This window comes from Lemur catta, chromosome 23 (assembly GCF_020740605.2).
Source record: "Lemur catta isolate mLemCat1 chromosome 23, mLemCat1.pri, whole genome shotgun sequence".
NCBI classification, from domain to species: Eukaryota; Metazoa; Chordata; class Mammalia; order Primates; family Lemuridae; genus Lemur; species Lemur catta.
The window spans coordinates 2,730,600-2,757,819 of NC_059150.1; the positions used below are offsets into that span (position 1 = coordinate 2,730,600).

The 27,220-nt window shown below is 41.7% G+C and overlaps 1 protein-coding gene across 2 annotated transcripts; it reads right to left on the reverse strand.

The window, feature by feature from the left end:
* Positions 1 to 11,684: 11,684 nt before the first annotated feature.
* Positions 11,685 to 27,163, reverse strand: DDX59 (DEAD-box helicase 59). Of its 2 annotated transcripts, none has more exons than XM_045536076.1 (8): positions 26,986 to 27,163; positions 24,507 to 25,322; positions 23,150 to 23,317; positions 21,549 to 21,638; positions 16,880 to 17,131; positions 15,639 to 15,791; positions 14,700 to 14,828; positions 11,685 to 12,091 (listed from the first exon to the last, which is right to left on the reverse strand). In XM_045536076.1, the coding sequence occupies exons 2-8, from the start codon at positions 25,311 to 25,313 to the stop codon at positions 11,828 to 11,830; spliced, it is 1,863 nt and encodes a 620-aa protein (XP_045392032.1). In that variant the 5' UTR covers positions 25,314 to 25,322; positions 26,986 to 27,163; the 3' UTR covers positions 11,685 to 11,827. The 2 variants fall into 2 exon arrangements, with proteins under 2 accessions (XP_045392032.1, XP_045392031.1); XM_045536075.1 differs by having other exon boundaries at positions 26,996 to 27,125.
* Between the last annotated feature and the right edge of the window lie 57 nt (positions 27,164 to 27,220).

A 27,220-nucleotide genomic window follows, 5' to 3' on the forward strand; every position in this document is an offset into this window, starting at 1 on the left:
TCTCAAAAGGTCTCAAAGGTCTGTAGTTTAAGTTTGATTCCGATTTCATGAAGTTGGAGCCGACCCTAAACTGCTGGTTCTACAATAACATGATCATGTACGTACCTATGTTCAAATTAATATTAACTTCAAAATTATTCCATTTCCTTTTTCTTAGTTTAAATCCCCTGCTCTCTCCCTGTATTTAATTTAGAAGCCTTATCTTGGAAATATACGCCCGTGAAAAGCGCCAAGTCAGCAAAAGGGGAAGAACAAAAGCATAAAAAGAATTGTGGGGGCCCCTATCCTACACTCAAGATCCTGAGCCAGCGTTGAAAGAATGATTCTTTTTGTACTCAGCTCAGGAAAAGGGTGAAAAATGCCTTTAAAACAAATGATAGCAGGTACCTGACTGAGCCTCAGACCAATCTTTCCTTTTTTCCCTGTTGCCCCTTTTTAACACAATTCTCGGTGTCTGGGTAGGTACAAGGCCAGGACTACACCCAGGATTCTACATGAGATGTGAGAAACCGTTTACAGCGAGGAATCATTGCTTTCCCTGCTCTAAAAGGAAACCCCCTGTTTGCAACCAGTCTCTTCACAACACCATTATCCAGCCCCAGGGCTCTTTCCTCATTATTTTCTGCAATGCTACCTGTTAGTTAAGGCTCTGTTTGAATGTGTTACGGATTCTTCGATGCATGACCTTCCAGCTTTGTGAGACTGAATTTCATTAGCCTCCTTTCTGCCCATTTCCCTAAGCTGTTGCAATCTTGGGTAATCTGGTTCATTCCTGGAATGCAAACTTGCATCACAGATTCTCCTGTAAACTTAGCTTCTTCCCAGAGGACACAGTGAACTCCGCTCTCCCTCTGTGTCCCAGGCCCCCAGCGTGGAGCAGTGACAGTGGCACACCGCGGGCAGCACCCTGCGTTTCCGGGTGGCAAATGTGCATCTGCATGCGGGGTGCCTGGTCCTGCCTCTCTGCCCTGTGCTCGCACTTGTGAGAAGAGGGAACTGGTTTTCACATTCATAGACGGAATCCTCTCCAACTTCCCGTCTTCCTGCCCCTGACTGCGTTTCTAGAGAGGGGACGGATTTTCACTGAGAAGTGAAAGAGGCAGTGGATGTTGGGTTCCCTTTCTCCTCCCCGTCGCAGCCACCCATGCGTGAGCGAGGCTGACGCCACAGCACTATGGCCTGGGTGACAGGGTGAGACTCTGTCTGCAAAAAAAAAGAAAAAACAGAAATAAAGTAAGCCATTTTGCCAACGTCACGGTGTGAATGACCTCATCAGTCAGTCTGATGTGAGCTGGAGAAACTTCGGTCGGGAGGAGGCTGGACAGACGGGTGCAGATGGGGAAAGGGCCTGGGTTGGGCAGCCCGGCCGCGGCAGGGGTGCCAGCCTGCCCAGGCAGGGGGCCGACAGGGTGGCGCTGCACGAGGGGGAGGTGGGCTCTGAAGGAGGAGGGGCTGCCAAGGATGCTTCAGCTCTCCACCCGCCCCAGGCTGTAAGAAGGCCCGGGGAGAAGAGGTCACAGTTCTTGGAAGCCGGGGTCCCTGCTGCCCCATCCGCCTTCTCCCCTCCCAGGAGGGGAGGTAACCGGGCGGCACGGATGCAGCCGGACTGTTCTCTCGCTGGCTGTGAAGACAGAGAGATCAGCGGTGGCAGCTGGGAGAAACCTGAATACAGGGCCCCTGTGGCCAGCGTCTCCCATGGCACGGGCACCCTGCCTTGCACTGTCACCGCCTCCAAAAACAAACAGGAGCAGCTTGAAGAGCAACCCGATATGCTCGACCCACTTTTGGGGTTCCCGGTGAAATGCTAAGTCTTTTGAGGGCAGAAACCCAATGTCCCAGGCTTTGTCTGGAGCAGGCTGTGACCTGAGTCCTCCTCAGATGAATAAAACAACAAATGACTCTCAAGACAAGTATGTACAGTTTGTCACGACAATTACAGAACAGAATAAATCCTTTGCTCCTTGTTCCTAGAAACTTGAAAACAGTCATTTCAGATTTGTTTGGGTTTTTGGGGTTTTGTTTCTGTTTTTTGGGAGGTGGGGGACAGGGTCTCTCTCTGTTACCTGGGGTAGAGTGCAGTGGCATCATCATAGCTCACTGCAACCTCACACTCCTGGGTTCAAGAGGTCCTCCTGCCTCAGCCTCCCCAGTAGCTGGGACTACGGGGGTGTGCCACCAGGCCCAGCTAATTTTTTTTCTATTTCTTGTAGAGACGGGGACTCACTATGTTGCCCAAGCTGGTCTCGAACTCCTAGGCTCAAGCAATCTTCCTTCCTTGGTCTCCCAAAGTACTGAGATTACATGTGTGAGCCACTGTGCCCAGCCCCTGTAAGTTTTAATAATATATAAATGCTTTGTATAAGTTTTATTTTTATTATAAGTTGTACCCTATATAAACACTGTCTGAGCATTCACTCGGAGCCTAGCACAGCAATGTTCTAGAGGCATGGGGACAAACAAAGTAGGCAGAGTGATGTCGTGGAAGAAGTCAAAGGCTTGGGCTCTGGTCCTAGCCCTCCAGTGGGCCATGGGAGTTGAGAAGGAAAAAAGTGGCCAGGTGGTCTCCCTGGTCCCGGATGTTTTGTTTCTAGATGGAAGATATGGTCCTTGTTTTGCATAGAAATGGGAATACCCAAGGCACAGAGGAAGGAACTGGTATGTTGTCCTATCCGTATCGAAACCCAGCACAGGGAAGTGGTTCTATGCACAGATGCTACAGCCAGACCGCCTGGGTTTGAATCCTGGCTTTGCCACTGACCTTGAGCACCTTAGGTGACTGCCCTGAAATCTGCTAAATGATGATCAAAAATAGTACCTACCTCACAGGGCTCTTATCAGGATTAAATGAATTAATCATTGAAAGTGGTTAGAAAACTGCCTTATACCGAGGAAATGCTACAGCAGTGCTAGTAATTCATTACCTTTGCTAAACAGTTCAAAAGTGTGGGCTATTAGTTTGTTCCTTAAAGAATCACTAAATAATTTCTGGTTTACAATAGTTCCTTTTCATTTGTCAGAGAAACAGTACCTATTGTCTAGTAAGAGAGGAATTCTATTATCTTAGAAGTAATTTAATCATTAACATCTCCAGCAGCTCCAGATTGTGATAATAACCAGAGTCTATTTAAGAAAGTGCAGCTACCTCAACCTTGCTCAGTCCACTGCAGCTCCGTCTGGGCTTGTGTTTCTGTCTTCCCCTCCCTACTAGGACTAGTAGGAAAAATCAGTCAAAAAGAATATTGGTCATCCTTATTTAGTTTGTCTCATTGCTTTATAGTCTTACCTTCCTCGACCTCTGATTATTTCTTCATTTACCTTCTCCTTTCATTGACTACAGCATTAAAAAAATAATTACATCATTGCTTTCATTACATATTATTAGAAGCTTAGAAACTGGTCACCAAATTTTTAACTGCTGATTATTGGCTGCTATTAACATTTTATTAAATTCACAGTTCCATTTTCATAATTACCATTTTACTTTCTAGCGTGCTTATTTAAAATGTAATCATGTAATAAAATAGTGTTCCCCCATCACAGCGTGAAATTTTACAGTAAGTGGCTATTCTGTTGATCTTTCAACCAAATAAAAGTCTTCGTACTTAATTATGAGGATTTTGCCTCCTTTCATAAAATAGAAACATCATGAGCACAAAATCAAGCCTTGATGCTCCTGAAATCGTGATAAGCTACGTTTTTCTCCTTATTGTGCAGTGTCTGCCCTTCCCATGCACAGCCGTCCCCACCACCGAGCACAGGGACCCGCCAGTGTTCTGTGCTAGCGTGCCAGGACGCGCCATGAATACTAAATGGGGAGGGTGTGCAGACCTGTAACCAAGGAGCTCAGAGAGGCCACAAGGAGGCTAAAGCCCAATGACAGCTTCTTCAGCCTCCTGTCATCGCATTGCTACCAAAGATGTCCAGTGCTGTGGGGGTTAACTGCTCCCGTAACATTCGCCTCCCAGATCTCACAAACACCCTAAAACTTGCGGTCACCGCATTGCACAACTCAAGGGGGCACTATTCACACAGTTATGCTGCCCAGCAGCTCGAGGAACTTGCTCTCATTTGTCCACCATTTATCTCTCGCTCTAGCCCTTCCTCTTCTAACATCTTCCTGGTTAACTTTTGGAGAGAAGGAATGTAATCAGCCAGGACCCTCCCGTGACCAGCACTTCTTCAGGATTAAGCTGACAATGAAAGTTCAAGCAAACCTCAGAGACATGGTCTCTGCTTTCAACAGCTGTTGGAGGCTTTCAGATCTGTAAAGAAGCTTGACTTTTTGTCAAAGACCTTTGCATAAGTGAATCATGGCCACTAAGGGTTATCATAAGGTCTAGAACAGGGGTGGGGAATCTTTTCATGAAGAAAGATCCCATTAATTTAGCTGTAATCAAATAAGGCCTCACTCAAGAGACTTCAATTAGATATACTTAGAAATGTATATTATTTAAAAAAATCTAACTACTATGTATTTAATAATTTCAAAAATGAAAACTACCTGTTAATTTTAAAGTTAACTAACCTTTTTAATGACTTTGCTGTGTCTGCTTCTTGTTGTAAAGTGTTTGAACATGTGGTTGCAGCAGGGAGGGCTGCAATTTCAGTTGACCCTCCAGATGGGCATCAGTCATTTGTGACCTTAAGGGTGTTTTGATTTGGATTAGGCAGGAGAATGTAGATTGGCAGCAAGAAGTGGTTGAAAGGCAAGAAAGCATTTTTTGGGCACGTTGCTGAAGGCATGGGCATTCTGCATTTTTCCATATTTCAGTTGGATCTTTCTTAGCATCAAATGACTTTAAAATGTCATCTACTGAGAGCCCAATCAATTTCACCTGTAGTTCTTTAGGTGCCTGGGTGATAACAACTAGGTGAAGCTGAAATGGTAATTTGAGTGTGATGTCATGATTCTCAAGGTCAGTGAACCTTTAACTGTATTCTCCAATAGGTCTATAACAGCTGAGTATTCTTCAAATGATTCCCATTTATCATCCTGCTCATCAATGACCTTTGCTAATTGGAGAAAATGTTCATCCGAAATTTCCTTTTGAAGAAATGTTTTGAAAAAAGATAGCTTTTTTCAAAATGGTTGGATTTTTGCCACACATCCTATAAAGACTTAGTGCTACCTTGCATATTCAAGTCATTTTGATTTGACATGTCACACAGAAATGCCGCATTCCTGTAGAAATCTTCTTTTAATCATTCATGTTGCTGATTCTGTTCTTCATAAAATTTAGCTATCTGTTCTCACAGAGATAAAATTTTGGCCAACACGTATCCCTGTGTTAGCCAACACATTTTCGAATGCTACGGCAAATCCACACTGAATACCTCATCATTCAACTTTAGCATGTCATGAAACTGATGATGCCATGTTGCATTTGTTGAATATAGTTAAAAATACTTATAACTTGCTGCAAAGTGTCACTTAAAACAATAGCTTTAGCACAGAGATTTTGCTGATGCAAGATACAATGAAAAGAAATGAGAGCATCTGGATCTGTTAATACTCTTTTTATCTGTGCAATAAACCCTTCATGTTTTCCTGTCATGGAAGGTGCACCATCTGTTCATACACTCACTAAATTTACCAAATTCAGTCCAACTTCACAACACTTATCTTGAAAATCGCCAAGTCAGTAGTATCAGTTGATTCATCCAAAGTGATTGAATAACATATATTTTCCTTTTGAAGTATTGCATGAAGTTGTTCCATTTAGTCGAAGGCTAATTCACGCTGCCGATCAGTTTTGGTTCTCCTTGAAAGAGGCAGTTGTTTGTACTTTGAAATGTTATTGAGGTCTAAGCATCCCACTACTTTAATGATGCATCCTTTCACAATTTCTACATCACTGAATGGTTTCCCTTTTTTCCCTGAGTATCTAAGCTACTTTATAAGTTGATTCAGTGGCATTATTTGCAGGTTTTATTGCTGCTTGAAAGAATTGTCTTTGCTTTTGCTTTTCATCCTTTCATGTCTGCAATACAACCTCTTGTGATTCTCCCTCTGTTTAAAATATTTATGGACCTTATGAGTATTATAATGCTGGTGAGCATTTAATTTTTTTAATGTTGATATTGCAGTATCACAAAGAAAGCAAATCTTCTTATCTTTAGCATAAACTAGATAATATTGCAGTTCCCAGTCATCATTAAAAAATCTGTTTTCTTCCTTCAGCATTCTCATGCCCTTCACCTTGTCTTCACCTCGGAGCCACTCCTGATTCCTCAGTTCCTGGGCTGATGTGCCCAGGACACCTTGATCTGAGTATTTCTTTAAAACTCACATGAATTTTCCTTGAATCGTTTACAATGATCTCTTATTTTAAAAAAAAATAGTCCAAAATGCTTCTCCGTCCAATACCTCTTCAATAGCCTTAAGCTAAATTAATTTGCTAGAGGTTCAAAGGAATTATAATTTTATATGTACTATTTAGTACCTATTCGTGAGAGTTCAAGCATACAAACTAATTTCTTAACACAATGCTCTTTCCCCATACAATAAAACTAAAATGTACTACTTACAAAACAGATACACAAAATTCCACATTTTCCCTCCACCCCCAAATCCAAAAGAATTTAAAGGAAATTGAGTAACCATTTGTCAATAAATAAATATGACATCTGCCCATTATTTTAAAAGGACATATAGTGAAAGTCTCCCAACTCTCTCCTTCCCATAGGCTACCACACTTGGCTTTTACTATCCTTCCAAAGACAATTTCTGTGTCTTTGGAGACCCATATTTATGTAAAATGTTATTTTCAACAAGGAATTTTCTACATTTTCATACTTTTGCATTCATAAAAGTCATAAACTGTTCTAATTATGTAAAATGTCTCAAAAAATCACAATTGTTTATAAATGCCCTAATTTCCTTTCCCTAAAGCACCGGATTTAATTGAATGCACTCAGTTGCTAACTCATGATTACAGCAGCTTTGTCAGCTCTCAAATCCTGCCCTACTTTCAGAGTTCACTTTACTATTATTTCCCAATTCCCAGCACTTAAGATCCTCTGTAATTCCAATGCAAATGTCACCAGGATTCTAAATAGAAAAAAAAAATGTTAAAAATAATCCCTCCCTAATTAAAATTGTCCTTCCATTAGCAGATTCTTTGTTTTCTTTTAGCTGTGTTGGACGTCTGAGAGCTCACCAGTGACACATCAGTTCCTGAGTGCCAGCAGTTAATTATTTGTGCTGCGAATGTGTTCATGGAAGTTCTGATGAGCTGCCTGGCCCGTCAGCGGTGATGTTCTGCTCGGCTCTGACAGGCAGGGAGGGCCACGGCAGATGGTTCCAGCAGGAGGGCAGTGGGGAGAAAGCTGGCAAGGGGACTCAGAGGAAGGAGGGATTCAGACACCAGCCAGGACGCAGATTCGATGATGATGCTGTCAACAGGGCGTTGCTGAAGGTTTCTGAGTAAGGAGACATCAAAGTACAGCAGATCCTCGAATAACGTTGTTTTGTTATAATGTTGATGAGAAAAAAACATCGATATCCGCCTGGGGCCCCTGTCTGCGTGGAGTTTGCGTGTTCTCCCCATGTCTGCACGGGTCTTCTCCGGGTACTCTGGTTTCTCTGACATCCCAGCGATGCGCTGGTCAGGTTCATGGGCGTGTCCAAGTGGTCCTAGTCTGAGTGAACGACGGCGTGTGTGTGTGTGTGTGTGTGTGTGTGTGTGTATGTGTGAGTGTGTGTGTGTGTGTGTGTGTGTGTGTATGTGTGAGTGTGTGTGTGTGTGTGTGTGTGTGTGTGTGTGTGTGCTCCCTGCGACGGGATGGCATCCTCTCCGGGGTGGGTTCCCTCCTTGCCCCCTCAGCTGCTGGGATGGGCTAACAGCCACCTGCCACCCTGAACTGAAATGATTGGGTAAGTAATTATCTTCCTTGTTTTTATTAATCTTTCTTAAATGTATGTACAGCTCAGATTTATTTTAATGTTTAATATCAGCAGTGTTTTGGTTTTTATTTAGAAGTTTGGTAATGTTTGGGGGACCAGAAATATGCCATAGTAACTTAACTCTCGTTTATATCCATTAGCCCATGGTAAAATTGGTTTTGTTATACATCATTTTGCTTAAATTCACGGTTTCCAAGAACCTATCAAGGACATTAAGTGAGGAATTACTGTAGTGAAATTATACTCGAAAAATATTCTCCTGCTTTGGATTGGAGGGCGACTGAGTGGCAGGGGGACCTCGAATTAGAACGGCAAACTCAGAGGCTGCTAATGTAATTTAGATTTGTGATGACAGCGTCCTGAACTTCAGTGCCAGCAAGAAAATGTGGACATTTTGAAAGAAAAACAGATAGGACCTGGTGTCTAAGCAAATATGGAGATCAGGGAGAGAAATGAGTCAACAATGAGAGCAGGACTTTGAGCACGATTCGGAGCTGGTAGCACCGTCGGCCACAGAGAAGTTAGAAGGGAGGACTCAGGCTTTCTGTAAGGAAAATGATAAATTTGGCTTTAGAGCTGAATTCAAGCCAAAAAGCTCAGTGGAAAGTTGAAGATAAGTAGCTAGGGCACAAGCAAAAGGACAGGATTGGAGATTATATATATAAAAGTTTTTATAATGGAACATTTCAAATACATTAAATGTAAACCAAATAGTAATGAACTTACGTGTGCCCATCACCTGAATTCGCTAATTTCCAACTCTTGGCCAGTCTTGCTTCACTCGTACTCCCCATCCCGTGTCACTGTGAAGCAAACTCCAGACGTGGAGACACGGATTGAAAGGTATGAAGCGCAGAAAATGTAGATCTGGGAAGACCTCAGAGAACCTTAGACCATTTTACAGATGAGCAAAGCTACAGAGTAGTAATTAATTTGCCCTAATTAAAAACTGGTGGAGCTGTAACTGGAACCCAGTTATTTGCAAACAGCTTTGCCAAGTCTTCATCTTTCTGAGATGAAATGAGAAAAACAAAGGTGATGTGCAACTTGTTCAAAGCTAAAATTCATTTTATGTTTGTAAAATGTGCGAAAACATTTTACAAACTTTTTGTAAACATATTGCAAAAGCGAACACTTGTCTGCTTCACTTGTAATTTTGTCCAATAACATCACACATTATAAAATGTAACTATAAAATAGGTTCTCACACGAACAGCAGAACAAGAGAACTGTTTACTTAATTATCATTGGTTGGTTTTCACACTCTGGCCCTAGAGCCTCTGAGATCGTTGGAAGTATGCCTTGGAGGAAACAAGTCCTATCTGTCTGGAGTCAGTTTACTTGCAGCTGCCAGGAAAGTCATCTTTGATGACACATTACCTCTCGTACCAGACCTGCGTTTATGGAGCCAATTTTGTATTGACTGTGGTGAGTAGAGTATGTAACAAGGCAGTGAGAGGTGATTGATATAAATTCCACAGAAGGGCACAACCTGAATATTCAGTTGCCAGAAGAAAATAGTGTAGTTTTATCAGAAAGTATGACAGTTCATAGATCCAGCTTAGATTTATTAAATTCATCTGTGAGTCACAGTTTAAATATGTGGCAATGTTCTTTGTAAAGATGTTACAAAAACACACACAAACACTTTGAATAGTTCAAAAAAAATGTGATTTTAAAAATGTGATTGGTATTGGCAATACTAATAGAATAGCATTAAAAGTATCTTACAAAGTGGCAATGATTATTCCAGAATAAAAAGACACTTATAATTAACGTGTTTGATACATAAAAGATGTTTGCTTCAATCTGGCAATAAACAATCAAAAAGCTATTTCAGGACTTTTGTCTTATAATACAATTACTGGTAGACTAAAATGTCTGGGAATGTGTATGATTAGTTATTTGAGCTAATTAAAACTCCAAACTGTATAATAATTTTTCAGAAAAATCTATATTTAAAATTTTATAATACAGTCCATTGGTGTCCTTTCTTGGAAAGAACTGTCCCTTATTCAGCAATTATGTCCTGTCTTATTCTGTACATGTTCTTTCTTTCTTGAACTAATGATATTAGATAGCTTTTTAAAATTAACATCTTTAATTGGGGTGAAAATACTAGCAACACTGGCACCAATTTTTTAAAAGTTTAATGTTCTGGACTGTAAAATATGGAATTAAGGAAACCACTGCATTGCAGTCCCCCAGACAACAGAGGAAAAGAAATGTGAGACAAGGAAGAGGTCACCAAGGGAAAGATTAAGGAATGAGAAGCAGAAGGCCCCGAGTCAAGAGTTAGAGGCAGGAAGAAGCAGTAAGAGGAGCCGGGAGATTGTGGAGTGGGAAGGAAATGAGAAGGAAGGGCGCTAGTACTTGGCTTCTACCCTACTGGGTACTTTACATACACAATTGCACTTAATTCCCATAATGAGCCTGGGAGTTCGGAGCTCTTTTCCCGGCCACTCTCTCATTCACCTGCTGCCTTAAGGAAGTTAGAGTTTCAAATCGGATGGTCAACAATGCCCAATGCAATAAAGAAATTTAAAGTGAGAGCTGGCAGGACATGTGGTTCTAAGAGGTCAAGAGACCACTGCCAGATCAGTGTGAGTATGGTGGAGGGAACAGAAGCCAGACTGCAGCAAATTAATCTAACCAGTGAGGTTACATTATAACCTAATATTATTTCTTTTTGCTTAAATACAGTCTCCTACAAATTCAGACTCTCAAAGCTATTTTATTTTTCTGGCCATACCACTTTTTTTTAACTGGACTCAAACTAAACTTAAATTTTTTTAAATGAGATTCTAGTAAAAAAAAAAACCTGTGTTTTTCTATAGTAATTATTAGTAACACTTCTAAGGCACATAGCATACAATAAGCATCTCACCAGTGCTTTTGAGTTCAGCCTCCCAAAACATCTTTGCCACAGCACACTGGGACCTTAACTGTTGCCGCATCCTAGTTCTCCTGAAACCAAACATACTCACCACTCAACGGTTGAGCACACTTACAGAAAGAGAGAGAGCCAGAGTCCTGAGGGGTCGTTGCCATGCTCTCTGTGGCATTTCTGACCCCTTTTTTCCTCCGGGTGGAGAGCGCACGAAGAAACTCCTACACAGGAACTCTTGCTCATTAGCTAAATCTCTCCCACACCCTTGGAGGATGCTGCTGAGGCAATAAAGCTTGTGAAAGTATCAACATTTGTGTAACATACTATCTAAATTCCCCAACTAATTTGATGCTAACAGTTTTCAAAGAAATGAAAATATAGATGTATCAAAGCCAAACACTTATCCTTCCTTCCAGTATTTAAAACGACTAATTAAATTAGCAAAGCAACATTAGCATAACTTGACGTTATTTTGGGAAGCAGCCCATATTAAATATAAAAAAATAATTTGTTAACCAAGCTGAAGGGAAAACAACTGAGAATAAAAATAGACATTTCACATTTATCTTTCAAAAGTAGTTCTGCAAATTTCTTCCAGTTTTTATCATTGACTATTTTCCTAACATTCATGCATTCAGCAATAATTTAAGTGCCAGGGTGCTGTGGCACTGTGGGGCCAGCAAGCAAAAAACCTCCATTCTGAGTCACACTCTGCAGTGCAGGTTTCTGGTTCTGACAGTAGCTCTCAGGACTATTTATTCAAAAAAAAAGAAAAAAAAAACAAAACTTTGTCCAGAGGAGAAAGAATTTTATTTTATTTAACAATTTATTTTCTGATGTTGTACTTAATTTATGAGAATTAAGAAGGGAAATAAATACATTTTGCTGTATAAATGTTAATAAATTTTTAAAAATCATACCTTAAAGATTTTTTCACATACATTTGTATTTACTCAAACTATACAGTAATAATTTACAGAAATGTTGCCAACTATACACAATAAAAATATTGTTCAGAGTAGTATAACCAATCATTTTTGAGAATTACTTTTATTGTGTTTTCTAATAATGTCCATAAGATTAGCTCCTGTAACCAGATCTTTCTGTGTCTGTTTATCTTTCTGTTGTTCTTTCCTCTTCTGGTCATGAAGATAAGGGGAATTTAATAACTGTGGGGGAAGAATGGATCCTGTGGGTTTTACCCTTTTTGCAATATCCCAGAAGAGCCTTTTTGAATTATTATTGATGAAAGTAATTGCTGTTCCATTTTGACCTAATCTCCCCACTCTTCCAACCTGAAATGAAATGCAAAGGACTATGTGTAAAATGTTCATATAAAATCTTAATGTCTCTTAAAAGAAAATGAAGACCATTATTTAAAGCTTTACTAAAATTAACCTTCATTCAAATATTATTTTTTAAACTGTGCATCTCAACATATTTGTGAAATCAATTTAGTGGGTTGCCACCAGCATATTGTTAATAAAATGACCCAAACAGAACATAAGAAAGTGATCACATATAATAAAAGTAAGTATTGCTTGTGAAACTTGTGTTTTGGTTACACCCGTATGTGTGTGTGGTCAGGGAGTGGGGCGTGCAATGACAGAAATGCTTCTTATTGTGGGTGGGTTAAGGTCAAAAACTTTTTTGAAAGCCCCTGCATTAAGAGCAAGAGGACTATCTATAACACTTTAGAATACTTAAGAAGCCTTTTTCTTTTCTTTGAAACAGGGTCTCAATCTGTCACGTGGGCTAGTGCAGTGGCATCATCATAGCTCAACAGCAACCTCCAACTCCTGGGCTCTAGTGATCCTCCTGCCTCAGCCTCCCAAGTAGGTGGGATTATAGGCATGCCAACCCACCCAGCTAATTTTTCTATTTTTTGCAGAGACGAGGTCTTGCTAAGTTGCCATGTTGCCCAGGCTGGTCTCCAACTCTTGGCCTCAAGTGATTCTCCTGCCTCGGCCTCCCAAAGTGCAAGGATTACAAGTGTGAGCCACCACACCCAGCTTATTTCTCATTTTGATAGAATTAAATGGATACAAATTTGTGATGGAGAACCCACAGTAAGGTATAAAAATCTACTTGTTTTCAAATATATAATGAAAATGTACTGAGACACTCTTCAGAAGATGGGAAAAATACATAATCAATTACTGCTCCTTAACTGAAATGTAAAACTTAAAGTCTATATACAGAAATATTTAAATGAACAGATGGTTCTTGCTAATATACAGGGCATTTATTACACTGTAGCAAAAGTAGTCTCTAAAAAAGTTGAAAGAGGTGGCCTCCAGGGAATGAGTGACGGGGGAAGTGAGGCAAGTGAATATTGTTTTCCAGGATCAGCTTTTATTTTTACCTGATTTATTTAATTATATTCCTGGATTGTTACAATAAAAATAAAAATTAATATAAAAAGTAGCTTCAACCCACAGAATGGGAGAAAATATTTGCAAATCATGTATCTAATAAGAGTATTCTAGAGTATACAAAGAACTTTTACAACTCAGTAATAAAGACAACTCTCTTAAAAAATGGGCAAAGGATTTGAAGTAATTTCTCCAAAGAAGATATAAAAATGACCAATAAGTACATGAAATGATATTCAACATCATTAGTCACTAGAGAGATGCAAATCAAAATACAAGGAGGTATAATTTCACATCCTCTAGTGTAGCTATCATCAAAAAGACAGATAAATGTCAATAAGTAGAGAAACTGGAACCCTCATAAAACAGTGAAGCTATTTTGGAAAACAGTCTGGCAGTTCCTCAAAATGTCACACATGGAGTTACCATATGAACCAGCAATTCCATTCTTAGGTACATGCCCAACAGAAATGAAAACATCCACACAGAAACTTGTACATGAATGTTCATGGCACCATTATTCACAGTAGCCAAAAACCAGAAACAACCATGTCTAACAGTTAATGTATGGATAAACAAAGGTGGTATATCCATACAATGAATTATTATTTGGCCATTTAAGAAAATGACACACTGATGATACATACTACAATGTGGATGAACCTCAAAAACACTACGGTGAGTGAAACCACCAACTCCTGTGGAATTTCAATTCCCTAACGTGCAGGTAAATGAGAGAGTACCAAAAAAAAAAAAAAAATAGAAGTACTGCTATTAATATATTCTTAAGTCTAAGTAAAAAATAAAAGCAACGATGCACCAAAAGCACTAAAAGCTTTTCAGTGGGTGATTCAAGTAAATGTGGCATTCAGAGATGATTCTAAGAACATCAGAGAAAGGCTTTACTTGAAGAGTCTGTAAGTGATGCCCGAGGAGGACAGGCAGCAGTGAGATAACACGGTGCTAAGAGAAGGCTCTATTTCTGCTAGAAAGAGAAGCTTCTGTTACCTCTGGCGGCAAAGGAAAGAAACAAAACTTTAAAAAGTGAAAGACGAGAACAAATAAGGATATCAAGAAGAGATGAAGACAAGATTCTTAAAAAAAAAAACCAAATACTTTAAAGGACAGTTTTACTTTGGCCATATATATTAACTTAAAACAATCTTTTTATTTTTTTTACTTTTTCCCCCCACCCCCCAACAATCTTTTTAAACCAAGATTTTTCTGATTATAAAAACTCATTGATTATATGCTCAGTGAGTAAGAAAAATAAAAAAAAAAAACAGAAATAAACCAAAAATTTTACTACCTATATATTTTTAAACTAAGTTCCTTCCAGTTTTTTATTTAATGCACTTTAGCATACATATAGCTTTTAAAAGCAAAATTTAGTTTATATACACACATATTTTAAAAGCAAAAATAAACAGTTTTATGTCTTGCTTTTCTTAAATTAAACATCACATTGACGATGCCTCACCCAGTGAAACTCATGAACACAATGGCGGTAACCACTAAACCTCTTTACCTGATGGACATACTCGTCCATACTCGAAGGCATGTCGAAATTGACGACCAGCTTGACACTGATCAAGTCCAGGCCTCGTCCCAGGACTCCCGTGCTCACTACAACTTCATAGTCTCCATCAAGTAATCCCTTTCCAAAAAAGCAACAAAATGTATCACTCAGAATTTATTTTATGTAATTCTCATAGCTTTTCTTTTTTCAGTGCCTACTTCAATATTCTTGTTGCAACATCTTTTTCTTTTTTTTTCAGATGGAGAGTCATGCTCTGTCACCCTGGGTAGAGTGTCGTCACATCAGCCTAGCCCACAGCAACCTCAAACTCTTAGGCTCAAGCGATCCTCCTGCCTCAGCCTCCCGAGTAGCTGGGAATACAGATGTGGGCCACCACACCCAGCTTATTTTTTCTATTTTTTAGTAGAGATGGGGTCTTGCTCTTGCTCAGGCTGGTCTCGAACTCCTGACCTCAAGTGATCCTCCTGCCTCGGCCTCCCAGAGTGCTAGGATTACAGGTGTGAGCCACCACACCCGGCAATATCTTTTAAATAAGTAAACATCTTAGGATACCTGAAAAAGGTGTGCAGCTTAAATTATCCCCAACCACCATGGAATTTATTCTATTAACTTACTCAGGCAAACCTTTTCCAAAGGTGAACTACTGCTCTGCCCCAGTCCAAACTGACCTGATTTAAGAAATTGTGAATTCTGATTAGTAATCTATTAATATTTAGTATATAATCCCTAGAGAACAGGCTATTGCTCCCCAAACACAAAATCCTGAGCAAGAGGAACAATTAACTTCATGGTCACTGCTTACTTGAAGTTCCCACAGTTACTATAAAAGGGTGTGCTTTAAAAACCAGCTGTAATATGGTATCCCTTGAGAAGGAGGCAAAACAGATTGATAGGAAAGAGGAGAATACAGAATGTTGAGTGTCAAACCTTCAATATGTCTTTCCTTTCTACTTGTGACTTCTCCGAGTGTATAGAGATGCTTTTCAGACCTGTGATTTTCTGCACAGCATCACTCAGCAGATCTGCTCCCAGTCTGCAGTCCACAAACACTAGCACTGGAGGCTTGAAGAGCTTCTTATCCTGAAAAATCAAAAACATATATTTAAAAATATTCATATAAAATAATTAACAATGGAAAGCTTTCTGAAAACATTAGTACAAGCTAATTATTAATAGGTTTATAAATATTGGTAGTGATGAAAAAAGGCATATTGTTAAAAATGGGTATTTTCTTTAAAATACGTACAAACAGAAGCCAGTCTACTGCCCTTCACGTTTCTCCATCACTTCATGAATATTGCAATATTACAAGAGTAATTAAAAAATGTTAAGTGTAATTAATATAGTTTTACACACTTCTCATAAGTCCGTACCAACCATATTTAACTTAATGCTGTGTTTGTAAGTAACTATGCTTGTATATTTCACCCACTTAAAATTTCTGTTTAAACAAGTTAACACTTAAAAAAAATTCTTAAGGACAGACTATCCAAAAAAAAAATACCTTGCCCCTCCCCTTATATATAAAACTACTAAAAAATTTTTTAAAGAAAAAATATTTAGAAATAATCTTGGGATTTAAATATCCTTTTATAATAAGAAAAAGAAAACCCAGCCCTGCATCTATCCAGCATGTTTTCATAAGTAACAATTTATTAGATCCTCACAGAATTCTGAGGCAGATAAAGCAATTTATTATTAAATACCTACACCAAATTCCCCAAAAGTTGCTTCTAAAAATCATTCTCTTAAGAGCTTTGAAAAACGCAAACACAGGCCGGGCGCGGTGGCTCACGCCTGTAATCCTAGCACTCTGGGAGGCCGAGGCGGGTGGATTGCTCGAGGTCAGGAGTTCGAGACCAGCCTGAGCAAGAGCGAGACCCCGTCTCTACTAAAAATGGAAAGAAATTATCTGGCCAACTAAAAATCTATATAGAGAAAATTAGCCGGGCATGGTGACGCATGCCTGTAGTCCCAGCTACTCGGGAGGCTGAGGCAGGAGGATCGCTTAAGCCGAGGAGTCTGAGGTTGCTGTGAGCTAGGCTGATGCCACGGCATTCATTCTAGCCTGGGCAACAAAGCGAGACTCTGTCTCAAAAAAAAAAAAAAAAGAAAAAGAAAAATGCAAACACAATCTGTAAAACATGGCTGACTGCTGTACCACTCACATTTAAGATTTCAAATAATTTTTTCTTCTTGGCTGGGTCTTCTACCCACAGAATTATCTGACGCACACTGGCACAAGGTAGGTTCTTTTCTCCAGTGATGATTCTCACGGGATTACGCAGAAGCTGGCTTGCTAGCTGCTCTATGCTCGTTGGAATTGTGGCTGAAACCAAAATGGTCTGACAATCATCGGGAACGTTTTCCAAAATGTCAAGCACTTGCTGTTGAAAGCCCATCTTTAACATGGTATCAGCCTAAAATAAAATCATTTTGAAGTTAGCCCAGCTTGACATTAAAGCCCAGAACCACCCAAGAAAAGACTGATAAAATTAGAAATATAAAAAATCAAAAACTCTTAAACAGAAAAATATACTATAATGTCAAAAGACAAAGGATAAACTGTGGAAAATATATACATAAAATTATAAACTGTGTATTTACAATGATATACAAAGATTGTTATTATGGCATTATTAGTAGTAGCAAACCACCATACACACCCTAAATATTCATCAGTAGGGGACTGGGTAAATAATGGTAGAGCCATATAATACAACACTATGCTGTCATGAAAAATGATCAGGAAGCCCTTTATTAAATAATGAATGATTGCTAAGAGAAAGAAAGCACAGTACAGTACATATGTGTAATAGGATATGATTTACTTTACGAAAGATTATATGTGTATATACTCAAGAAACTTAATGATTAACACTGGGGAGAAGGCTGGAGGGCTGCTGGAGGGGCAATTTCACTTTTCATTTTTTAGCTTTTCTCAAAGTTGGATTTTATTTACCATGAACATATACTATATTTATAATAAAATATTAAATAAAAAATGTAACGTTGAAGGCTGCTATGGTCTGAATGTTGGTATCTGCCCCATATTCGTATGTTGAGACCTAACCCGGAATGTGATGGAATTAAGAGGTGGAGCCTCAGGACGTGATTAAGGGACAAGAGCCCCACCTTGGTGAAGGGGATCGGGGCCCTCACACAGGAGGCTGAGGGGGCTGCCGTCCCCTTTGGTGGGGTGAAGACACAAGAGGACACGACCTCTGAAGCAGACAGCAGGCCCGCCCAGGTGCATCTGTCACAGCTCCACGGACAGCTCATCTGTCTCACTTTCCACCACGTCCTAGTGTCTCGCACATAAAAAGCCCTGAACACGTATTTTATAAAACACGAACATACGTTAATTCCAGACACAGAACAAGCTCCTTACTTTATCTCATACAACGTACTAGTCAGTGTGTACCAAACCTCTCTGAAGATAAGATCACCTGGAATGAGTTTTTAAAGATTCCTGGGCTCCGTGTCAGACCCACTAAATCAGAACATGCAAGTGAGAGGGCTGGTCTTGTACTACAGTCACCGCGCACACCAGGTGACTCTTATCGCTCGGGACACTTGGGCAAACACTGTGCTCCGTTACTGGGCCACTGCAGGAAACACAACGGGAGAGAAATAACGGTCTGTGCACAGTTCAACAGAGCAGAGGAAGAACTAAACCTGTCTTGGGGAGGAAGGGATTTCAGAGTCAGGGACACACAAAGAAGAGAGAGCAGGCAGACGGGGTGGGAGAGGACTCTAAGCCAGAGGACAGGTGTGACAGGAGAGACAGAGGGGGACAGAGCAGGGGTTTCCTACTCCAAAGAACAACGTAGTCCTCACCCCTCTCTTGAGACAGCAGCTTCTCTCTTCTCCAGGGATATTGTCATTCTCAGTTCCTCCCTGGTTTCCCAGACTACTTCTTCGTTTACTGACTCATCTTCAAACTCCCCAAACCAGACCTCAGCCCCAGCCCTTGTCTCTCTCTGCCCATTTCTCTCCAACCTTCCTCCTCAGAGAAACTGTGATGTCTCACGGGTTCCAATGTGTATTTCTTGTATCTACAGAACACCTCCCCTAGTCCACAGTTCACATGAAACTCAGCGTATCTAAAGCCAAACTCAGTTGCTACTGAGACCCAGCATTTACCCACTTGCCCTTTTCTAAAATTAAAGGCACAACTGTAACTTGTGGAGTCATGTCCATCACCGCCTCCTCCTCCCTCTCTCACGTTCAGTCATCAGGGGACTCAGGAACGTTCCTCCAGTGACTCCTGGATGTGACTCCTGCCTCCTGCCGCCGCCCCGTCTCTGACCCCACCTCTGTCTGGACTGCCGGCTGCCGTGTTCCAAAGACTCTTCCTTCTTTAATTTCTCTAGCACTGAGCAGCAGAACGACCTTCCTAAATCACCACTTTCAACATGTTACGCCCCAACTCAATAATACAGGAAGCCTCCTTGTCTCCCACATCAAACCCAAACTCCTCTGCCTCCCTTCCAAGGCCCTCTATAATCTGGCCCCACCCAAACCACCCAGCTTTACCTCCTATTATTTCTCAGAAGAATTCAAGCTGATGGTCTCCTCTACACGTGCACTTGGACTTCTGACTCTGCTTATGTCAGTCTCTTCCCTTGGAATATTGGATATATCCTCTCATTTTCTAAATCTTTTTCAATCTTCTGAAGCCATTACCTCTGAGAAGCCATTTTTTACAGTGTGAATACATTTACTCTCGTTTTTCCTTCTGACTTACTTTGTCCTGGACAATAAGCATATCGTACATAGTCCAATTATTTTACTAACAGCTTGTATCAGCGACTGGCAAATTATAGCTCGGGGGACAAATTCAGATCTTTATCTGTTTTTGTAAATACAGTTTTATGGGAACCCAGTCGGGCCCATTTGTTTTCATACTGTCTACATCTGTACTGAGTAGTTACAACAGAGACCACATGGCCCCAAAGCCTAAGATATTTACTAGCTGGTTCTTTACAGAAAGGGTTTGCCAACCCATGGCCTACATCATTCATTTTAGTACTTTAGTATCTCGTTATATATGATCATGTTCATGCCTTTACATGTTCGTGTCTTTTCTCTCCAATAAGATTTCAGCACCTGGTAGGCTTGAATGGTAGTCAAATCTTCCCTGTGATGCCCTCCAAACTTAGTAAAGAGCTGGCCAATCCATACTAAAGCCCACTTCCCCTCCAGACCACACGGAAACCATATTCCTTAAAAGCCGAGGAGCAGGGACAGAGGCTGCACGTGACAGGAACTAGACCCCTGTCTGCCAAATGAACGCTCCTTCCGTACCGGGACAGGGAGCACAGCACTGAAGGGCCTCGTGAAGCCTTGTTAGCTGAAGAAAATGAAAATGCCATAAAGAGAAGTGAGGATGAGTGGAACTTAACTCTAAATTCGATACAAGAATCATTTCTCGGGCTCATAAGATGGGGAGAGCTGCAGAACGCGGGCTTGTCAACAAAAGGAAGCCCAGGCATGTGTGCGGGGTGGCGAGAAGTCTAATGATCATCAGATGCAGCAAATCAGTCCCACAAAACAGCTGTCCCAGGGAACTGCTGATTCAGCAGTACTCTTTTTTTTTTTTTGAGACAGAGTGTCACTTTGTTGCCCGGGTTAGAGTGAGTGCCGTGGCATCAGCCTCGCTCACAGCAACCTCAAACTCTTGGGCTTAAGCGATCCTACTGCCTCAGCCGCCCGAGTAGCTGGGACTACAGGCATGTGCCACCATGCCCGGCTAATTTTTTCTATATATATTTTTAGTTGTCCAGATAGTTTTTATTTCTATTTTTTTAGTAGAGACGGGGTCTCACTCAGGCTGGTCTCGAACACCTGACCTCGAGCGATCCACCCGCCTCGGCCTCCCAGAGGGCTAGGATTACAGGCGTGAGCCACCGCGCCTGGCCCAGCAGTACTCTTTAAAGGCCCGAATATTATTTTACATTTCCGCAGGACTTTTCAGTCTATGTGACATTTTCACAGCCATTCTTCACCCTCAGCACAGCTCTGGAAGAGGAAATGACTTGCCCACAATCTCACAGGAGGTGGAGTAATGTTCAGCCCTGGTCTTTCGGGTACTGGCTATGTGTTCTTTCTATACCCTCTGGCATCCCACTGGGGACATTTACTGGGGCCCACAAAAGGTTGGCCAAGACGCTGGGTAACACCAGGCCCTGCTCAGTCCCCACTGGTGGGCTGTATGGGGAGACACGTGTGCCCACAGGCAGGAACGGCACGTACCCAGTGTGGACGGACACACAGTTCTGTGTTCACACGCTTGTTTGCGTGGTGGAATATCAACGAGTAATCTCGCTTTTACTTCATCATGCTAAGCAGGCCAAAAGCATAAAAATGCCTACATGGCATATGTAACAACTATTAATACAGATTCCTATGTCCACACAGAAAACAAAAAGAAATGAAAAAAGGCCATCCAACTAAGCATTATTAGTTACTTCCAAAATTCCTGTTAATAATTTTTCGCCATTGATTCCTTATTTGTGTAGAGAAATGACAGCAAGCACCGAATGTTTAAGAAACTTATGATTTTGAAAACAGAGTAGTACCTGCTGAATTTGTGTTTTCTGTCCATTAGGAAAAGACAGCTCTGGTTTAACTCTGGCGAACTATTGCGTACACTGGCTGCAGTACTACACAGGAATCGGCTGAAGAACCACTACTGCAATTTTTTTAAAGCCCCTGAATTTTTTTTCCTTTGAGAGAAAAAAATGCTCTAAATATACAATGAAATTACAAAACTATGCTTTTCATAAATTATATAAAATTATGTGACTAATATTTTTAAACACCACTACTTACTTCATCTACTACTACAATTTTTATACCACAGAGTTCTACGCAGCTCTGCTTCATTATATCCAGAAGTCGCCCAGGGGTCGCTATGATAACCTGAATAAGAGAGAAGAAGCAAATTAAAAAATTAGGTAATGTTCATTTGCTAATTCATTCTATATTTACTGAGTGGCTAATGTATGCCAATGTGCTAAGCACTTAGAATTCAATGATGAATAAGCCTGACACAGACTCTGCTCTCAGGAACTCATAATGTAATATAAAGGAAGAAACATAAAACAAATAAGTACTCATGAGATAAATACAAAGAAATTACATGGACAGCTAAAAACATATATAGAAAAAATTAGCCGGACATGGTGGCGCATGCCTATAGTCCCAGCTACTCGGGAGGCTGAGGCAGGAGGATGGCTTGAGCCCAGGAGTTGGAGGTTGCTGTGAGCTAGGCTGACGTCACGGCACGCTAGCCTGGGCAACAGAGTGAGACTCTGTCTCAAGTAAATAAATAAAGAAATGATGGGACAATTATAAAAATATGAATGGAGTCTGAGGGGTGGGCGATATCAATGTTAATTCCTTGTGTATTCCAATGTATCAATGTCAACGTTAACTTTCTGATTCTATAATTATAGCGTGGTTATGTAGGATAATGTCCTTGTTTGTAGGAACATGCTCTAAAGTACATGAGGGTGACAGGGCATCAAGTCAGCAACTTACATCCAAAAGGCTTGGGAGGAAAAAAAAAGTTCTTTATACAGTTCTTGCCACCTTCCTTTAAGTGTGAGATTCCTATAAGAAAGGCTGATACCCACAGAAGTTGTTGAATACTGCAGTAGCTTCATCCCAGCTGGCAGATAATTGCTGCCCCCTCCCCGAGTGCCCTTCTCCAACTCCCTGCACACCCAGCTCCCTGGGACTCCCCCCTACCACCCCAGTAACTAAACAGTTAATGCCCAGCACACCAAGGCTGCAGCCTACTTTGACTCCTCAGCACGTGCGCCAAACCTTTCTGTAAACATTTTGACTTTAAAGGCAGATATCCTCAACCACCCATTCAAACTCCAGAAAACTGAGGCTCATGGAAGTAAAATAACTTACCTATGGCCATACAGCTGTCAGGTTCCAAAGCTAGAACTAGACCACATTGCTTTTACATACTTTTATATATCAGAAACTACAGACTACACATATCAGCATAGCCAAGGAAGGAGCAGAGTCAGCTAAATTATGGTTTCAATTTTGGCAATTATTATTTATTGGTTATAGATCATTCGATGGATTCTATCTTTCTGAGATTCAACTCCTCAACCATAAGAGATGGTATATACCAACCCACCTGCAGGAGTAAATGTGATGGTTAAATGAGATAATGTTCATGAGAACATCCAAAAGCATTTGGCATATAACAGGCACTCAATAACTGTGTTCCTTTCCCTTCTATATAAAACAAACTCTTTAAAAAAAAAATTAAACCTTACTTGGTAAGAATTGAAAAGCTACCCAAAATTACACTTCTAAGTTCCTCATGGGAAAAAAAAAAAAAAACCCACTAGTTCTTACACTGCTTGCAAAACTTTTTGCAGGCATTATACCAAACTGGTGCTCACCTTAACATGTTGCTGCAGACGGTACAGCTGGGGGGGTAAGGGTAAGCCCCCTACGAGAAGCACAGTTTTCATGCGAGGCAGGCCACTCAACAGCTCTTTAGCTTGTTTCTCTATCTGAATGGCTAACTCTCTTGTTGGTGTGAGAATGAGCGCCGATGGAGTTCTGCTCTGCAAAGACATGAAAAACAAGTCTAAAAACACCAGCAATTAATTCCTGCTGACATGAACTAAATTTCACAGTGATTCCAGGAACATGGCCCTGTTAAACTGTTCCCATCGGCCCAACTGGATATGAGCCCTCCTGCCTTCTGTTTGCTACAGATTTTTTTTCCTCTAAAAACCATCATAAATTAAACCCATTTCTTATGTAACACAGACATACAATGAAAGATTAAAATCGGGCCACAGTAACCAAGGTGGGAAAACCGAAGGTTTGCTCTTAATTGGACCCTGCAATCTCTAGCCATCCTCCCCTGCAGAGAAACCCAGTAGTCACTGTGAAGATATGGCCAAAGCTCGGCACTCTACCCTGGACTTTTCCCTCTCAGTTCTCTTGCAGATTCACTTCTTTTTTTGTCCAAAGAACTTATAGACATATCCATATCCTATTTCCTGCCTTAGAGCTCTATTTTGGTCCTCCAGCCGTGTGTTTGACCTACATTTTGAACATCTAGTGCTTTCTTTTATTTTTTTCCTCACATTATCTTCTGCCACTCTCTAGTTTTCCAAATTTATCTCCTTTATCTTTTCTCTCTTTGCTCCCATTTTTTACTTGTTTCCTTCCTTGCCATACTTCATATCTCACAAGCTCACCAGTACTACCCGGCAAACAGTAATTACTCAACATGTTTGTTAAACTAATTAGGTGTGAAAGTGCTTTATACACTGTAACAAGTAAGGTACTAGTATTTTAAGATGAACTATGGGTCACTTTTAAGGGTATTTTTTGAAATCCTACTATACTGTGTTCCATCTTTTGTATAAACCAATTTCTTCAAGACGCAAAACCTAAGGAGGCTCAACTGAAACATAAACTGCACCTCATCTGGTCGGCAGGATCTTTGCCCCCAAATCAAAAGCTTATTCTTTTAATAGAAAATCTGTTCAAAAGAAAATATTTTGTAAGGAAGCAATTTTTTTAGACCCTCAATAAACAGACCTTTGGTTCAATACAACAAAAAAAAAATTCCCTAAAATTATGTTTTTCATACAATCAGAAGCAAAATCACTAGGAGCACTAGTGACTAAAGTTCCAGATATTTAGCATAATACCCGCTTGCAATTTTAATATAAAGATGGAACTTGGTGAATACCTCATTTGTTTCTGAAAATGACGTATGTGAACTCTGTCACTTACTTCACATAATGCTCGGATGATAACAGGAAGAAGAAAAGCGGCTGTCTTTCCTGAGCCAGTATCTGCACTGGCCAGAATATCTCTGCCCAGAAGTCCCACAGGGATCATCTGCATTTGGATGGGGGTTGGCACTTCATAGCCTGATTTCTTCAAGTTGTGATTTAAGGCCTCAGGGAAACCACAGTGTTCAAAGTCAATGATGGGCCTCGTGACGTCTTGCCCTTGAACTACAATTCCCAGCTGCCGTTTAAGATTTTCAACCTGGTCCTCCTGAAGGTTCAAAATAAAGGGGTGCTCTCTGTAGACATAGAAAGCATTCCGTGGAGACTCTGGCTCCAAATCAGCTTTCTGTGGATTGCTGAGTTTTAATTTCTCTTCCTTTTCCTTAACTTGCAGAAGATGTTTTGCTTTGCACTCCAAGCTGCACACATCTTCATCTGTCTTATCACAGATATACTCTCCGTATCGACCGCAGACTACACAGACAGGTTCCCCTGGTTCTGCCCAGCGCTGTGTTTTGGAAAATGACTTAACAGGCTCTTCAGAAGGATGGCTGTCCTTTGTACCCTGCTCAGGTCCTACCGAACCAACCTCAGCCAACTGGCCAGCTGGACTGGAGCAGGGACAAGACTCGCTGCTGTGGCCGTCTGGTGTCGTGGCTTCTTTTGTAACTAAAGCATCAGATGGAACATCTCTGCCTTTGTCTGACTGAAGGTCTTCTGCTTCTGGTTTAATTTTCTTAGCCACACAATTTTTGCCATCCTCATTAGCATTCCTCTTGATTTTCAGAGATCGTGGAACAAACATCCTTATATTCTGTTGAGGAAATTATATAATGAGATTTATTTTACCCTTAATAAGGTTCACATATAAAGTACCATATGATTATCTTGGAGTTTGCCTCAAAGGAATAGTGGAGACTTCCTGACACTACTTATATCAAGCTTTTCTTCCATTCACCAATTTCCTCTGGTGAAAAGATAGAGTCCTTTTCCTTATACTTAGGGAGTAGTGAAACACCGCACACTGTTCCGCACAGCTCTACGCACATGGTCCACTTCTGGTGGCTGATTATTTGCACTTTGAAGTATGAGATATTATAGAAATTCTGGGGCAAATCCTCCTGTTTCATTTTCATAAATACAGAGGGATACTTCACAATTAGAATTTTTAAAATCAGGCCAGGCACAGTTCGCTCGTGGCTGTAAATCCTAGCACTTTGGGAGGCCTAAACAGGAGGATCACTTGAGGCCAGGAGTTCCAGACCAGCTGGGCAACAGAGTGAGACCCTCATCTTCACAATTTCTTAAAAAATTAGCCAGGCATGGCGATGTGCGGCTGTAGTTCCAGCTACTGGGCAGGCTGAGCAAGAAGGATTGCTCGATTGCTTGAGCCCAGGAGTTGGAGGTTGCAGTGAGCTATGATAGTGCCACTGCACTCCAGCCTGGGCAACAGAGTGAGACTCTGTCTCAAACACACACAAAACAAAAAACTTTAAAATCAAAACCACAAACCATAAAGAAAAATGCTATTTTTATGTAACACTTACTTGGTGCTCATTATATGCCAAACACAGCACTTAGTGCTTTACCTCATCTTCACAACAATCATGTAAAATAGGTTAGTACTTCCTTTCACATATAGACACACACAGATATACATATTTTGATTATGCTCTATATTTCACATGGCACATTATACATAATATAGCGTAACAAAATATTTTATACGTCGCATTTCACACATGAAGAAACTGAGCCAGCTGCAGACTGACTTGCCCGAGCTCACGGAATGAAGTGTCAGGGCCTGGGCACTCCGGCTCCAGAGCACACGCTCGCCACCACAGCTATACCTGCTTATGCCAAAAGTATGTTTTTGCAAAATTACAATGATTGGGAAAACAGACTTATAACCTAATTGTAGGACCATCAAATATACTAATAAACATTTTTCTCAAAAAGATTTTTATAAGATAAATGTCCAGATTCCAAAGTCCAAAAAATTCCAAGAAAAATGCAACGGAGGTTCTAGAATTACTGCCCTCAGCCTCCGAAAACGTGGGCAGGGGAGGGCGGCGCGCTCGGCTCTCGCGAGCAGGGAACCGCCTGGAACCGGAAGTCTCCAAATGGCGAGACGGAACCGGCCCCGGCAGGGCGGGCGGCGCCCGCAGTTCTCGCCCTCAGCCCCCGCACGGCCGCGCGTCCCCAGACCCTCCCCTCGGGCGTCGCCCCCCGCCCCCGCCGGGCGGCCCCGCACCCCGAGGCGCGTGCACGTGACGGCGCCGCCCGCAGATGGGGGGCGGGGCGCGGGGTCCCGAGGGAGGCCCCGGGCGGGAGGAGGAGGGAGGAGGCTGCAGGGATGGGAGGGGACCGCACGGAGGGATCGTCCCGCCGCCGCCGCCGCGGCCCGGCACCCGCGTCCCGGAGCAGGGGAGCGGGACGGCAAGGAGGCCCGAGCGGCGGGGCCGCGGCGCGCTCACCCGCGCAGACCTGGGGCCGCGTCCGCTCCCGCTCGGGGCCGGCTCCCCCTCCAGGCGCTGGGCCGCGCTTCCCGCAGACAGGCCCGGACGCGCTCGTCCCGACGGCGGCCTGGGAGGGGCGGTGCGGAGCGCAGAATCCACTTCTCCGGGTTTTGGGAGGCGGCGCGCCCGCAGAGCGGCGGGGGAGGGGCTTGGCTGGGCGGGGCGACCGCGGCACGGGGCGGGGTCTGGGGGC